The sequence below is a fragment of the Salmo salar genome, chromosome 09 (assembly GCF_965601325.2).
Source record: "Salmo salar chromosome 09, fSalSal1, whole genome shotgun sequence".
Taxonomy (NCBI): domain Eukaryota; kingdom Metazoa; phylum Chordata; class Actinopteri; order Salmoniformes; family Salmonidae; genus Salmo; species Salmo salar.
Window position 1 is genome coordinate 37,660,943 of NC_138299.1, and position 18,074 is coordinate 37,679,016.

Here is an 18,074-nt window from a genome sequence, read left to right on the forward strand (position 1 = left end):
ATAACAATCAGTAATCAGCATTTTTGGACGCCAATTATGGCCGATTACATTGCATTCCACGAGGAAACTGCATGGCAGGCTGACCACCTGTTACGCGAGTGCAGCAAGGAGCCAAGGTAAGTTGCTAGCTAGCATTAAACTTATCTAACAAAAAACAATCTTGACATAATCACTAGTTAACTACACATGGTTGACGATATTACCAGGTTAACTAGCTTGTCCTGTGTTGTATATAATCAATGCGGTGCCTGTTAATTTAGCATCGAATCACAGCCTACTTCACCAAACGGGTGATGATTTAACCTGTTGGGGCTAGGGGGCAGTATTTGCACAGCCGGATAAAAAATGTACCCGATTTAAACTGGTTACTACTCTTGCCCAGAAACGAGAATGTGCATATAATTAGTAGATTGGGATAGAAAACACTCTAAAGTTTCTAAAACTGTTTGAATGGTGTCTGTGAGTATAACAGAACTCATTTGGCAGGCCAAAACCTGAGAAGATTCCATACAGGAAGTGCCCTGTCTGACAATTTGTTCTCCTTCTGTGGCATCTCTATCGAAAATACAGCATCTCTGCTGTAACGTGACATTTTCGAAGGGTTCCATTGTCTCTCAGAAGGCGCCAGAAAGTGGAATGACGTCTCTCCTGTCTCTGGGCGAAAAACAACAAGAGATTTTGTGAGTGGTCAGGCAGTGAACAGTGACACTGGAGATGCGCATTCATATGAATTCTCCATTTTTTTCTTTCAGCCTTTGAATGAATACAACGTCGCCCGGTTGGATTATTATCGCTATTTTACGAGAAAAATAGCATCAAAATTGATTTTAAACAGCGTTTGACATGCTTCGAAGTCCGGTAATGGAATATTTTGAATTTTTTTGTCACGAAATGCGCTCGCGCGTCACCCTTCGGATACTGACCTGAACGCACAAACAAAACGGAGGTATTTGAATATAACTATGGATTATTTGGAACCAAAACAACATTTGTTGTTGAAGTAGAAGTCCTGGGAGTGCATTCTGACGAAGAACAGCAAAGGTAATCCAATTTTTCTTATAGTAAATCTGAGTTTGGTGAGGGCCAAACTTGGTGGGTGTCAAATTAGCTAGCCGTGATGGCCGGGCTATGTACTCAGAATATTGCAAAATGTGCTTTCGCCGAAAATCTGACACCGCGATTGCATAAAGGAGTTCTGTATCTACAATTCTTAAAATAACTGTTATGTATTTTGTGAACGTTAATCATGAGTAATTTAGTAAATTCACCGGACGTTTGCGGTGGGTATGCTAGTTCTGAACATCACATGCTAATGTAAAAAGATGGTTTTTGATATAAATATGAACTTGATTGAACAAAACATGCATGTATTGTATAACATAATGTCTTAGGAGTGTCATCTGATGAAGATCATCAAAGGTTAGTGCAGCATTTAGCTGTGGTTTTGGTGACATATATGCTTGCTTTGAAAATGGCTGTGTGATTATTTTTGGCAGGGTACTCTCCTGACATAATCTAATGTTTTGCTTTCACTGTAAAGCCTTTTTGAAATCGGACAATGTGTTTAGATTAACGAAAGTCTTGTCTTTAAAATGGTGTAAAATAGTCATATGTTTGAGAAATTGAAGTTATAGCATTTTTGAGGTATTTGTATTTCGCAAACGTCCCACCTTGCCCAGGAGGTTAACAAAAGCACAATCGTTGCAAGAAAGTACCTAACCATAAACACCACTGCCTTGTTTAAAATCAATACACAGAAGTATATTTTTTTAAACCTGCACATTTAGTTGAAAGAAATTAATGTCAGCAGGCAATGTTAACTAGGGAAATTGTCTCTTGCATTTAGTGCATGCAGAGTCAAGGTATATGCAACAGTTTGGGCCGCCTGGTTCGTTGCAAACTAATTTGCCAGAATTTTACATAATTATAACTGTCATGACGTTGCCCTCTGGGTTTTCTATGCATCATCCCCCGACCTCTATACTTCTGACACAAGGCTGTGTGAAGGCGGTCGTAAATTCCAAAGGGAATGTCCTGCCTAACAGACCACAGTTTTGAGACAGAGTGGGTTTCGTATAGAGAACAAAGGATTCCTCCACCTCACAGGATTGGAGAACCGAATGACATTTATGTTCTGGAGAAGGTATAAAAGATCGGTGAAGAATCCAGCTACGAACTGGTCCGCTTGGTACAATTTTATGAAACCCATGAGAGACAATATTGCCATATTACCATAATGATGTTTATATAATAGCCTCAGCTATGGGACTTACATCTAAATGGTTGTATCATTTACGTCATTTGTATTAATAAGGATAAAGCTATTTGGATTATGTTGAGATGTTATGTACTTATGTTAATGTGAGAGAATTGTATTTCTGTTCAAAAGCTTAACTAAGTCATCGGCACGCCCCCAGGGACACAGACAGGACAAGGTGTCATGTGACAGCCTTTTCTATGTTCAGTATAAAACCCCCACCCAGAATTTCTTTCTTTAGATCAGGCCTCCACTCTATTACGAGTTGGCCAATAGGTTTGACCATACATCCCTCTACTGAACTTTAACCATACCACGTGGTTAAACCTTTAGACTATCGATACCGACAGAATAATAACAAGTCTTTGATATTAATTAGTACTCTGCAGCTAGAAATTCGTTGTCATTGAACGCGAAGATCGACAAAACATCCACTCTATAATGACATTAATGAATGTCGCTTTTGAAAGATCCATTCTAACCAAGAGAGAGAGAGAGAGAGAGAGAGAGGGAACTCTCCAACAGGACGAACCTTTCCAACAAAGATCACGACGACACACTGAGCGTAAATATATATATTGATTGCAATTGTTTCCGAATGAGTGAGCGTTCATGTGCAAAGGATTAGCATATCAATTGTTAATATTTATCAACTCTGTAGGGTCTTCTCAGCTGACCCCCCACTACTCTTTTGTTTAACAAGCCGCCATGCCGGTTTAGCCCACTAGGGCACATTCCGCTACCATTGCTTTGTAACGATACCTACTGTTCTGTATGCTTTCTGTGAATTACTTAGTTTAGTAAATAAATGATTTTAAGACAATTGATGTATGGATGACTTAGTGAAGACTGGGTCCGTGCAGATAACAACAATTTACGACGTTTGGAATGAGACTGACGCAAGGTAAACTAACACATCATTAATGAGGAGACAAATCGACCAGATATTATGATATCTGGAAAGTTATATTAGGAAAATTATAACTTTGTAATCTGAATATTTTCCTTGGTGCCCCGACCTTCTAGTTAATTACAGTTACATGATTAATCAGTTTAATCACGTAATAATAATTACAGAGAGTTATTTGATAAACATGTCTTCAAGTTAATGATGCCCAAAGACATGACATAACATAACATTGAAGGTTGTGCAATGTAACAGCAATATTTAGACTTAGGGTTGCCACCCGTTTGATAAAATACAGAACGGTTCTGTATTTCACTGAAAGAATAAACGAAATGATAGTTTACGGATTTGACCATATTAATGACCAAGGGCTCGTATTTCTGTGTTTATAATATTATAATTAAGTCTATGATTTGATATTTGATAGAGCAGTCTGACTGAGCGGTGGTAGGCAGCAGCAGGCTCGTAAGCATTCATTCAAACTTTACTGTGTTTGGAAGCAACTCTTAGCAATGCTTGAAGCACAGCGCTGTTTATGACTTCAAGCCTATCAACTCCTGAGATTAGGCTGGCAATACTAAAGTGCCTATTAGAACATCCAATAGTCAAAAGCATATGAAATACAAACGGTACATAGAGAAAAAGTCGATGCGTCGTAATTCCTATAATAACTACAACCTAAAACTTCTTAACTGGGAATATTGAAGAACTGGGAATATTGAACCACCAGCTCTCATATGTTCTGAGCAAGGACCTTAAACGTTAGCTTTTTTACATGGCACATATTGCACTTTTACTTCTGCAACACTGTGTTTTTGCATTATGTAAACCAGATTGAGCATGTTCTATTATTTATTTGAGACTAAATAGATTTTATTTATGTATTATATTAAGTTAAAATAAAAAAGTGTTCATTCAGTATTGTTGTAATTGTCATTATTACAAATATATATACAGTGAGGGAAAAAAGTATTTGATCCCCTGCACACACACACACACACACAAATACTTATTTCCCTCATTAAAATGCAAATCAATTTATAACATTTTTGACATGCGTTTTTCTGGATTTTTTTGTTGTTATTCTGTCTCTCACTGTTCAAATAAACCTACTATTAAAATTATAGACTGATCACTTCTTTGTCAGTGGGCAAACGTACAAAATCAGCAGGGGATCAAATACTTTTTTCCCTCACTGTATAATATAATATATATATTATACAGTGAGGGAAAAAAGTATTTGATCCCCTGCTGATTTTGATTTTATATATATATATATATATATATACACACACACACACACACACACACACACACACACACACACACACACACACACACTCTCGTGGCCCAAATTTTGAGATTGACACAAATATTACATTTTTAAAAAGTCAGCTGCCTCAGTTTGTATGATGGCAATTTGCATATACTCCAGAATGTTATGAAGAGTGATCAGATGAATTGCCATGCAAATTAACTGAATCCCCCAAAAACATTTCCACTGCATTTCAGCCTTGCCACAAAAGGACCAGCTGACATCATGTCAGTGATTCTCTTGTTAACACAGGTGTGAGTGTTGACGAGGACAAGGCTGGAGATCACTCTGTCATGCTGATTGAGTTCGAATAACAGACTGGAAGCTTCAAAATGAGGGTGGTGATTTGAATAATTGTTCTTCCTCTGTCAACCATGGTTACCTGCAAGGAAACACGTGCCATCATAATTTCTTTGCACAAAAAGGGCTTCACAGGCAAGGATATTGCTGCCAGTAAGATTGCACCTAAATCAACCATTTATCGGATCATCAAGAACTTCAAGGAGAGCGGTTCAATTGTTGTGAAGAAGGCTTCAAGGTGCCCAAGAAAGTCCAGCAAGCGTCAGGACCGTCTCCTAAAGTTGATGCAGCTGCGGGATCAGGGCACCACCAGTACAGAGCTTGCTCAGGAATGGCAGCAGGCAGGTGTGAGTGCATCTGCACGGACAGTGAGGCGAAGACTTTCGGAGGACGGCCTGGTGTCAAGAAGGACAGCAAAGAAGCAACTCCTCTCTAGGAAAAACATCAGGGACAGACTGATATTCTGCAAAAGGTACAGGGATTGGACTGCTGAGGACTGGGGTAAAGTAATTTTCTCTGATGAATCCCCTTTCCGATTGTTTGGGGCATCCGGAAAAAAGCTTGTCCGGAGAAGACAAGGTGAGCGCTACCATCAGTCCTGTGTTATGCCAACAGTAAAGCATCTGAGACCATTGATGTGTGAGGTTGCTTCTCAGCCAAGGGAGTGGGCTCACTCACAATTTTGCCTAAGAACACAGCCATGAATAAAGAATGGTACCAACACATCCTCCGAGAGCAACTTCTCCCAACCATCCAGGAACAGTTTGGTGACAAACAATGCCTTTTCCAGCATGATGGAGCACCTTGCCATAAGGCAAAAGTGATAACCAAGTGGCTCAGGGAAGAAAACATCAATATTTTGGGTCCATGGCCAGGAAACTTCCCAGACCTTAATCCCATTGAGAACTTGTGGTCCTCAAGAGGTGGTTGGACAAACAAAACCCCACAAATTCTGACATAATCCAAGCATTGATTATGCAAGAATGGGCTGCCATCAGTCAGGATGTGGCACAGAAGTTAATTGACAGCATGCCAGGGCGGATTGCAGAGGTCTTGAAAAAGAAGGGTCAACACTGCAAATATTGACTCTTTGCATCAACTTAAAAGTAATTGTCAATTAAAGCCTTTGACACTTATGGAATGCTTGTAATTATTCTTCAGTATTCCATAGTAACATCTGACAAAAATATCTAAAGACACTGAGGCAGCAGACTTTGTGAAAATTAATATTTGGCTACGACTGTATATAAAAATCGTCCGATTAATCGGTATCGGCTTTTTTGGTCCTCCAAATATCGGTATCGACATATATATATATATATATATATGTGTACAGTACCAGTCAAAAGTCCTCTACACACCTAGTAATTCAAGGGTCTTTCTTTCTTTTTTACTATTTTCTACATGGTAGAATAATAGTGAAGACATCAAAACTATGAAATAACACATATGGAATCATGTAATAACCAAAAAAGTATAAAACAAATCGAAATATATTTTATATTGAGATTCTTCAAAGCAGCCAGCCTTTGCCTTGATGACAGCTTTGCACAATCTTGGGATTCTCTCAACCAGCTTCATGATGTAGTTAACCTGAATGCATTTCAATTAATAGGTGTGCCTTATTGAAAGTTAATTTGAGAAATGTATTTCCTTCTTAAGCCAATCAGTTGTGTTGTGACAAGGTAGGAGTGGTATACAGAAGATAGCCCTATTTGGTAAAAGACCAAGTACATATTATGGCAAGAACAGCTAAAATAAGCAAAGAGAAACAACAGTCCATCATTACTTTAAGACAATTTCAATGAAAGATTAGTGGAATCTGTGAGGGTAGCTGGACAGGTAGGATGACTGACAGTGAAGGTGAACAGAGGAATGGATGAGACTGAGGCAGGAATTCCTTTAACCATAAAGTGGTATATTTACTGGGAGGTGTGGATTCATGGACGCACAGAACTTCTGGATTAGACAGAGTTAAGGAAGAGAAAGCAGCGAGATCGGGCGATGGCGATTTCCTCCTTTTATGGAGTTGAGACCTGTCAGACATTTCTACCTGACCTAATTAAAGCGCCCCTGGCCCAGCTGAGCAAGTGGCCATGAATTAAAGGATTCTTCCACCAACTCCATGGGCCTTTTCTACAGTCAATGTCAAGAACTTTGAAAGTTCCTTCAAGTGCAGTTGCAAAAACCATCAAGTGCTATGATGAAACTGGCTCTCATGAGGATCGCCACAGGAAAGGAAGACCCAGAGTTACCTCTGATGCAGAGGATAAGTTCATTAGAGTTAACTGCACCTCAGATTGCAGCCCAAATAAATGCTTCATAGAGTTCAAGTAAAAGACACATCTCAACATCAACTGTTCAGCGGAAACTGAGTGAATCAGGCCTTCATGGTTGATTTGCTGCAAAGGAACAACTACTAAATGACACTAATAATAAGAAGAGACTTGCTTGGGCCAAGAAACACGAGCAATGGACATTAGACCGGTGGAAATCTGTCCTTTGGTCTGATGAGTCTTTGGGAGACACAGAGTAGGTGAACGGATTATCTCTGCATGTGTGGTTCTCACCGTGAAGCATGGAGGAGGTGTAATGGTGCTTTGCTGTGACACTGTCTGTGATTTATTTAGAATTCAAGGCAAACTTAACCAGAATGGCTACCATAGCATTCTGCAGCGATACGCCATCCCATCTGGTTTGCGGTTAGTGGGCTGTGTAAGGGCTATTTGAATGAGAGTAAAGGAGTGCTGCATCAGATGACCTGGCCTCCACAATCACCCGACCTCAACCCAATTGAGATGGTTTGGGATGAGTTGGATCGCAGAGTGAAGGAAAAGCAGCCAACAAGAGCTCAGCATATATGGGAACTCCTTCAAGACTGTTGGAAAATCATTTCTCATGAGGCTGGTTGAGAGAATGCCAAGAGTGTGCAAGGCAAAGGGTGGCTACTTTGAAGATTTTAAAATGTAGAATATATTTTGATTTGTTTAATACTTTTTTGGTTACTACACATTTCCATTGGGGTTATTTCATAGTTTTGATGTCTTCACTATTATTCAACAATGTAGAAAATAGTAAAATATGAACAAAAACCCTTGAATGAGTAGGTGTGTCCAAACTTTCAACTGGTACTGTATATAAACTTGGAATCGTTTTGACATTCTACAGCACTGTTGGATAAGCATTTCGCTGCATCTGGCATAACACCTGCAAAGACTGTGTGCGTGTGTGTACTCACAGTGATGGGTCGTGGACCAAATCTTTGAGGTTTACTCCACTGCGGTCCTCAGCCAGGTTCCTGAAGCAGCTGTCACTCACTGTAGAGAGAAATAGAAAGGGTGAGAGACAGAGAGAAAAAGAGAGAGAAAAAGAGAGAGAGAGACAAAGATAGCGAGAGAATGTGCGGTTAAAATTGGCAAAAACACAGGGCCGTGGGGTGAGACATGGACGCAGTTTGAGCCGCACCCTCTTCAACATATATATCAACGAATTGGCGAGGGCACTAGAACAGGCTGCAGCACCCGGCCTCACCCTACTAGAATCTGAAGTCAAACGTCTATTGTTCGCTGATGATCTGGTGCTTCTGTCCCCAACCAAGGAGGGCCTACAGCAGCATCTAGATCTTCTGCATAGATTCTGTCAGACCTGGGCCCTGACAGTTAATCTCAGTAAGACAAAAATAATGGTGTTCCAAAAAAGGTCCAGTTGCCAGGACCACAAATAAAAATTCCATCTAGACACCGTTGCCCTAGAGCACACAAAAAAACGATGCCTAAATATCAACGCCACATGTAACTTCCACAAAGCTGTGAACGATCTGAGAGACAAGGCAAGAAGGGCCTTCTACGCCATCAAAAGGAACATAAAATTTGACATACCAATTAGGATCTGGCTAAAAATACTTGAATCAGTTATAGAACCCATTGCCCTTTATGGTTGTGAGGTCTGGGGTCCACTCACCAACCAAATATTCACAAAATGGGGCAAACACCAAATTGAGAGACTGCATGCAGAATTCTGCAAAAATGTCCTCCGTGTACAACGTAAAACACCAAATAATGCATGCAGAGCTGAATTAGGCAAATACCCGCTAATTATCAAAATGAAATTGTACAACCACCTAAAAGGAAACAATTCCCAAACCTTCCAAAACAAAGCCATCACCTACAGAGATTTGAACCTGGATAAAAAAAATGTTTTTATTTCTATTGGAAGGATTGAATCATTTGAAATTATGTCTACTTATGATCAGGTAAAAGGTTTATGTTTCTGTCTCCATATGATATGGTAAATATATCCAATGCAAAAAACATTACATTTAAATGGTATTAATATTAATTTGCATATATTTCCGTTAATTCCCATATATTTCTGTTAATTCCCATGGAATGTTTCCACCTCTGAATATTCCCCAAAATGTGCAACCCTAGCTGTGACATCACACCTTGTCTCTCTATCATCACTCTTTTCTCAAGGGAGTGGGAGAGAGAATGAAAAAAGTGAGAGAAATATGCATGAGGAAAAAGATGAGAAGACAAGAGGATAAGCTAAATATAGTAGAGTGCAGACGGGGAGAGAAAGTAAGCGAGAGCGAGAGAGTGAGAGTGAGCGTAAGCACGAGAGAGAGAGAAAGAGAGAGAATGGGTGTAGGGTGTGGTGGTCGTGGCAGTGTGATGGCAGTGAGAAAGAGAGTGCGAAAGAGAGAGAGTGAGAAAGAGAAAAAGAGAGAGAAAGAGTGAGAGAGTGAGAAAGAGAGAGAGTGAGAAAGAGAAAAAAGAGAGAGAGAGAGACAGAGAATGGGTGTAGGGTGTGGTGGTCGTGGCAGTGTAATGGCACCATGGCTGTGTGGTCTGTACTGGAGCACTGACCTGTAGCCTGGTAAATAAATGATAAAGCACTGACCTGTAGCCTGGTAAATAAATGATAAAGCACTGACCTGTAGCCTGGTAAATAAATGATAAAGCACTGACCTGTAGCCTGGTAAATAAGGCCTACCTTCAAACTCAGTGCCTCTCTCTCATTGTAGACCTCCACAAGTGTAGTTCATACTTGGGAGCAATTTCCAAACCCCTGAAGGTACCACGTTCATCTGTACAAACAATAGTATGCAAGTATAAACACCATGGGACCACGCAGCCGTCATACCGCTCAGGAAGGAGATGCGTTCTGTCTCCTAGAGATGACCATACTTTGGTGCGAAAAGTGCAAATCAATCCCAGAACAACAGCAAAGGACCTTGTGAAGATTCTGGAAGAAACAGGTCCAAAAGTATCTATATCCACAGTAAAACGAGTCCTATAGCGACATAATCTGAAAGGCCGCTCAGCACGGAAGAAGCCACTGCTCCAAAACCGCTATAAAAAAGCGAGACTACGGTTTGCAACTGCACATGGGGACAAAGATTGTACTTTTTGGAGAAATGTCCTCTGGTCTGATGAAACAAAAATAGATCTGTTTGGCCATAATGACCATCATTACGTTTGGAGGAAAAAGGGGGAGGCTTGCAAGCCGAAGAACACCATCCCAACCGTGAAGCACGGGGGTGGCAGCATCATGTTGTGGGGGTGCTTTGCTGCAGGAGGGACTGGTGCACTTCACAAAATAGATTGCATCATGAAGAATTACAATTATTTTGATATATTGAAGCAACATCTCAAGACATCAGTCAGGAAGTTAAAGCTTGGTCGCAAATGGGTCTTCCAGATGGACAATGACCCCAAGCATACTTCCAAAGTTGTGTCAAAAAGGACAACAAAGAATGTATTGGAGTGGCCATCACAAAGCCTTGACCTCAATCCTGTAGAACATTTGTGGGCAGAACTGAAAAAGTGTGTGCGAGCAAGGAGGCCTACAAACCTGACCCAGTTACACCAGCTTTGTCAGGAGGAATGGGCCAAAATTCACCCAACGTATTGTGGGAAGCGTGTGGAAGGCTTCCCGAAACGTTTTACCCAAATTAAACAGTTTAAAGGCAATGCTACCAAATACTAATTAAGTGTATGTAAACTTCTGACCCACTAGGAATGTGATGAAAGAAATAAAAGCTGAAATAAATCACTCTACAATTATTCTGACATTTCACATTCTTAAAATAAATTGGTGATCCTAACTGATCATAGACAGGGAATTTTTACTAGGATTAAATGTCAGGAATTGTGAAAAACTGAGTTTAAATGTATTTGGCTAAGGTGTATGTAAACTTCCAACTTCAACTGTATTTCAAGACATGGCATATACTGTATGGGGTGTCGTGAGATACACAATGGGCTGGACGATTCTCTTCTCATTACTCATCTTGAAAAAATATATACTGAAGCACTGACCTGTAGCCTGGTAAATAAATGACAAAGCACTGACCTGTAGCCTGGTAAATAAATGATAAAGCACTGACCTGTAGCCTGGTAAATAAATGATAAAGCACTGACCTGTAGCCTGGTAAATAAATGATAAAGTACTGACCTGTAGCCTGGTAAATAAATGATAAAGCACTGACCTGTAGCCTGGTAAATAAATGATAAAGCACTGACCTGTAGCCTGGTAAATAAATGATAAAGCACTGACCTGTAGCCTGGTAAATAAATGATAAAGCACTGACCTGTAGCCTGGTAAATAAATGATAAAGCACTGACCTGTAGCCTGGTAAATAAATGATAAAGCACTGACCTGTAGCCTGGTAAATAAATGATAAAGCACTGACAATTCAACCAGCAACACTGAATGGCCTCATGTTTTCTCTCTCTACTGTACTGCTTCATCCTCTGCTCTGCTCCACATCAGAGAGAGATACAAAGAGAAAGAGAAAGAGAGGGGGGAGAGACAGAGAGAGAGTAGGGAAGGACAGAGAGAGAGTAGGGAAAGAGAGAGAGGGGGGAGAGACAGAGAGGGCGAGAGAGAGGGTAGGGAAGGAAAGAGAGATAGTAGGGAAAGAGAGAGAGAGTAGGGAAGGACAGAGAGAGAGTAGGGAAAGAGAGAGAGAGTAGGGAAGGACAGAGTAGGGAAAGAGAGAGACAGAGAGTAGGGAAGGACAGAGTAGGGAGAGAGAGAGAGAGTAGGGAAGGACAGAGAGAGTAGGGAAAGAGACAGAGAGTAGGGAAGGACAGAGAGAGTAGGGAAAGAGACAGAGAGTAGGGAAGGACAGAGAGAGTAGGGAAAGAGACAGAGAGTAGGGAAGGACAGAGAGAGTAGGGAAAGAGACAGAGAGTAGGGAAGGACAGAGAGAGTAGGGAAAGAGACAGAGAGTAGGGAAGGACAGAGAGAGTAGGGAAAGAGACAGAGTAGGGAAGGACAGAGAGAGAGTAGGGAAAGAGACAGAGAGTAGGGAAGGACAGAGAGAGTAGGGAAAGAGACAGAGAGTAGGGAAGGACAGAGAGAGTAGGGAAAGAGACAGAGGGAGTAGGGAAGGACAGAGAGAGTAGGGAAAGAGACAGAGGGAGTAGGGAAGGACAGAGAGAGAGTAGGGAAGGAGAGAGAGGCAGAGTGGTGTAAGACTTGTTTCATAATTGCAGCATTCAGAGAGAGAGAGAGAGACACATTATGACTGGGTTGTAGAGACTTGATTAGTAGTGAGTGAGTAACCCAAGCGATGTACATGGTCATTCCCTCATTAACCTTTCCTCTTCTGTCTCTCTTACTCTTTCTTACCATCTCTCCTTTCACACCAACAGTGCAAGGCCAGTGACACACGGGCATTTCCATTGAAAATGACCCATGAGCATCAACATGTGAAGTCATGGGAGAATATCAAATTGAAAAAATATGTATATTCTTGGGAAATGAAGGCCTAGATCCATTTTTCATCTTTAAAATGAGGCAGAAGTAAAGGCTTTGATTTCTGGATGAACAGATGAAAAGGGGTCTTAAAAACATCAACCAGAAAATGTCTTGAAAGTAACAAGTAATGGTAGACCTACCAATTAGTTAGTCATTTTACTGAGATACATTCGTATTGAGTACAATGGAAAATCATAATAGTGTCAAACCACAGTTAGCTCACATGCTACTGTCCTCCCTTCAACTGCCATACTGGCCTTGATGTTAACGTCCACACGTCCTGGGCTGGACCAAACCTGAACCTATCATACACATATGTTTCACAAGTTTGGATAGTACAGTACAGTACAGTGAGTGGAGCACAGCACAGTACAGTGAGTGGAGCACAGCACAGTACAGTACAGTGAGTGGAGCACAGTACAGTACAGTGATTGGAGCACAGCACAGTACAGTGAGTGGAGCACAGCACAGTACAGTGAGTGGAGGACAGCACAGTACAGTACAGTGAGTGGAGCACAGCACAGCACAGTACAGTACAGTGAGTGGAGCACAGTACAGTACAGTGAGTGGAGCACAGCACAGTACAGTACATTGAGTGGAGCACAGCACAGTACAGTACGGTACAGTGAGTGGAGCACAGCACAGTACAGTACAGTGATTGGAGCACAGCACAGCACAGTACAGTACAGTGAGAGGAGCACAGCACAGCACAGTGAGTGGAGCACAGTACAGTACAGTGCAGTGAGTGGAGCACAGCACAGTACAGTACAGTGACAGTGAGTGGAGCACAGCACAGTACAGTGAGTGGAGCACAGCACAGTACAGTACAGTGAGTGGAGCACAGCACAGTACAGTGAGTGGAGCACAGCACAGTACAGTACAGTACAGTGAGTGGAGCACAGCACAGTACAGTGAGTGGAGCACAGCACAGTACAGTACAGTACAGTGAGTGGAGCACAGCACAGTACAGTGAGTGGAGCACAGCACAGTACAGTACAGTACAGTGAGTGGAGCACAGCACAGTACAGTGAGTGGAGCACAGCAGAGTACAGTACAGTACAGTGAGTGGAGCACAGCAGAGTACAGTACAGTACAGTGAGTGGAGCACAGCAGAGTACAGCATAGTGAGTGGAGCACAGCACAGCACAGTACAGTACAGTGAGTGGAGCACAGCACAGTACAGTACAGTGAGTGGAGCACAGTACAGTACAGTGAGTGGAGCACAGCACAGTACAGTACAGTGAGTGGAGCACAGTACAGTACAGTGAGTGGAGCACAGCACAGTACAGTACAGTGAGTGGAGCACAGCACAGTACAAAAACAACACAATACTGTAGAGTAAAGAACAATAAAGAAAAGTAATTATGCATTTCTGTGTTGTACAGATCAGGGACCCATTATGTAATTCTGTTACTGTAATTCTGTTACCGTAATTCTGTTACCGGGTATAAATCCACTTTACTTATTGTAGTTAAATGAACCCCAATAGTTTTGTTCCATTTCATAGCTGACACCTCATTCTTTGTGTCTTTTCAACTAGAATAATATTTTTATTTTATAACATTTTTAACACACCAAAAAACAAACACAAACTTAGACACAAACAAGGACAACGTCCCCTCTGCCCAGACCCGCATGCTCACACCTCCATCCCTAGTGCCTGCTCACACCTCCATCCTTAGTGCCTGGTCACACCTCCATCCCTAGTGCCTGGTCACACCTCCATCCCTAGTGCCTGGTCACACCTCCATCCCTAGTGCCTGGTCACACCTCCATCCCTAGTGCCTGGTCACACCTCCATCCCTAGTGCCTGGTCACACCTCCATCCCTAGTGCCTGGTCACACATCCATCCCTAGTGCCTGCTCACACCTCCATCCCTAGTGCCTGCTCACACCTCCATCCCTAGTGCCTGGTCACACCTCCATCCCTAGTGCCTGCTCACACCTCCATCCCTAGTGCCTGGTCACACCTCCATCCCTGGTGCCTGGTCATCACCTCCATCCCTAGTGCCTGGCTCACACCTCCATCCCTAGTGCCTGCTCACACCTCCATCCCTAGTGCCTGGTCACACCTCCATCCCTAGTGCCTGGCTCACACCTCCATCCCTGGTGCCTGGTCACACCTCCATCCCTGGTGCCTGGTCACACCTCCATCCCTAGTGCCTGGTCACACCTCCATCCCTAGTGCCTGGTCACACCTCCATCCCTGGTGCCTGGTCACACCTCATCCTAGTGCCTGGTCACACCTCCATCCCTAGTGCCTGCTCACACCTCCATCCCTAGTGCCTGGTCACACCTCCATCCCTAGTGCCTGGTCACACCTCCATCCCTAGTGCCTGCTCACACCTCCATCCCTAGTGCCTGGTCACACCTCCATCCCTAGTGCCTGCTCACACCTCCATCCTAGTGCCTGGTCACACCTCCATCCCTAGTGCCTGCTCACACCTCCATCCCTGGTGCCTGGTCACACCTCCATCCCTAGTGCCTGGTCACACCTCCATCCCTAGTGCCTGGTCACACCTCCATCCCTAGTGCCTGGTCACCCCTCCATCCCTAGTGCCTGGTCACCCCTCCATCCCTAGTGCCTGGTCACACCTCCATCCCTAGTGCCTGGTCACACCTCCATCCCTAGTGCCTGGTCACACCTCCATCCCTAGTGCCTGGTCACACCTCCATCCCTAGTGCCTGGTCACACCTCCATCCCTAGTGCCTGGTCACACCTCCATCCCTAGTGCCTGGTCACACCTCCATCCCTAGTGCCTGGTCACACCTCCATCCCTAGTGCCTGGTCACACCTCCATCCCTAGTGCCTGGTCACACCTCCATCCCTAGTGCCTGGTCACACCTCCATCCCTAGTGCCTGGTCACACCTCCATCCCTAGTGCCTGGTCACACCTCCATCCCTAGTGCCTGGTCACACCTCCATCCCTAGTGCCTGGTCACACCTCCATCCCTAGTGCCTGGTCACACCTCCATCCCTAGTGCCTGGTCACACCTCCATCCCTAGTGCCTGGTCACACCTCCATCCCTAGTGCTTGCATTATTGATTGCCAAATTGCCTGAAACGGCACCATTTTGTTTCTCTCATTAGCCAACGCACTTTCAATATTTCAATTAAAAAAACATTGTGTTAATGATGGCGGATTGATTGAATTCAAAGTTTTCAGTATATATTTTTTCAAGATGAGTAATGAGAAGAGAATCGTCCAGCCCATTGTGTATCTCACGACACCCCATACAGTATATGCCATGTCTTGAAATACAGTTGAAGTTGGAAGTTTACATACACCTTAGCCAAATACATTTAAACTCAGTTGTTCACAATTCCTGACATTTAATCCTAGTAAACATTCCCTGTCTATGATCAGTTAAAATCACCAATTTATTTTAAGAATGTGAAATGTCAGAATAATTGTAGAGTGATTTATTTCAGCTTTTATTTCTTTCATCACATTCCTAGTGGGTCAGAAGTTTACATACACCTAATTAGTATTTGGTAGCATTGCCTTTAAACTGTTTAATTTGGGTAAAACGTTTCGGGAAGCCTTCCACACGCTTCCCACAATACGTTGGGTGAATTTTGGCCCATTCCTCCTGACAAAGCTGGTGTAACTGGGTCAGGTTTGTAGGCCTCCTTGCACGCACACGCTTTTTCAGTTCTGCCCACAAATGTTCTACAGGATTGAGGTCAAGGCTTTGTGATGGCCACTCCAATACATTCTTTGTTGTCCTTTTTGACACAACTTTGGAAGTATGCTTGGGGTCATTGTCCATCTGGAAGACCCATTTGCGACCAAGCTTTAACTTCCTGACTGATGTCTTGAGATGTTGCTTCAATATATCCAAATAATTTGAATACTTCATGATGCAATCTATTTTGTGAAGTGCACCAGTCCCTCCTGCAGCAAAGCACCCCCACAACATGATGCGGCCACCCCCGTGCTTCACGGTTGGGATGGTGTTCTTCGGCTTGCAAGCCTCCCCCTTTTTCCTCCAAACGTAATGATGGTCATTATGGCCAAACATATCTATTTTTGTTTCATCAGACCAGAGGACATTTCTCCAAAAAGTACAATCTTTGTCCCCATGTGCAGTTGCAAACCGTAGTCTCGCTTTTTTATGGCGGTTTTGGAGCAGTGGCTTCTTCCGTGCTGAGCGGCCTTTCAGATTATGTCGCTATAGGACACGTTTTACTGTGGATATAGATACTTTTGTACCTGTTTCGTCCAGAATCTTCACAAGGTCCTTTGCTGTTGTTCTGGGATTGATTTGCACTTTTCGCACCAAAGTATGCTCATCTCTAGGAGACAGAACGCGTCTCCTTCCTGAGCGGTATGACGGCTGCGTGGTCCCATGGTGTTTATACTTGCATACTATTGTTTGTACAGATGAACGTGGTACCTTCAGGGGTTTGGAAATTGCTCCCAAGTATGAACTACACTTGTGGAGGTCTACAATGAGAGAGAGGCACTGAGTTTGAAGGTAAGCCTTGAAATACATCCACAGGTACACCTCCAATTGACTCAAATTATGTCAATTCGCCTATAAAAGCTTCTAAAGCAATGACATCATTTTCTGGAATTTTCCAAGTTTTTTAAAGCCACAGTCAAATTAGTGTATGTAAACTTCTGACCCACTGGAATTGTGATACAGTGAAATAATCTGTCTGTAAACAATTGTTGGAAAAATGACTTGTGTCATGCACAAAGTAGATGCCCTAACCGACTTGCCAAAACTATAGTTTGTTAACAAGAAATTTGTGGAGTGGTTGAAAAACAATTTTAATGACCCCAACCTAAATGTATGTAAACTTCCGACTTCAACTGTATGCAGACAGACTGATTAAAAGTGTATTTACATTGTAATATTCTGACAGCCAACTTTCTAGCTCCACCCACAACCTCTGGTCTTCGTAGCATTCCCAGAAAGCATGGATTATTGAATCATTATTAGTTTTACACTTCAGACATGACTCTGTCATTGTGTTGTCGAATTTGTGAATTTTGACTCTTGTATAATCAATTAATCAAATTGATTTATAAAGGCCTTTTTACAAAGTGCTGTACAGAAACCCAGCCTAAAACCCCAAATACCAAGCAATGCAGATGTAGAAGCACAGTGGTTAGGAAAAACTATACTTTAGCTTATATGGATTAAGCATACATTTGTAATTTTCGTTAGTTATTCTTTAACTTTCCCTCCATGCTAACATCAGTTCTTTTTAAGTCTTTGTTCGAATAGTTTAGATTTTTTTCTAAGAGATTGTCAGTTGGATATTCTCTCTGCAAGGTTTTGTATATCTTACCTATCATATGAACATTATTTTCTGACACAAATATGATTCCCTCAAGGTTGCTCTGGTGTCCAGAAGATTTGAAATCTACATTTGGTGATATGTAACTTTTAAGTTGCATGTATTTTAAACTATTTTGAAACTACTTTTTACATTATGTAATGGAAATAAATGTATTTCCTGTTACCAAGTCAATTTCAGTTGCTATGCCTTTAGTTTTCCACGTGGACCA

At 42.3% G+C, this 18,074-nt stretch overlaps 1 protein-coding gene across 5 annotated transcripts in view; it reads right to left on the reverse strand.

Moving 5' to 3' along the window:
- gphna (gephyrin a) overlaps positions 1 to 18,074 on the reverse strand; it is a 173,767-nt gene that overhangs the window by 125,497 nt on the left and 30,196 nt on the right. For all 5 annotated transcript variants that reach the window (XM_082955756.1, XM_014211285.3, XM_045723618.2 and 2 more), the window contains exon 2: positions 8,018 to 8,096. In XM_082955756.1, the coding sequence (XP_082811882.1) occupies positions 8,018 to 8,096 (79 nt within the window). The remainder of the gene's footprint in view (positions 1 to 8,017; positions 8,097 to 18,074) is intronic.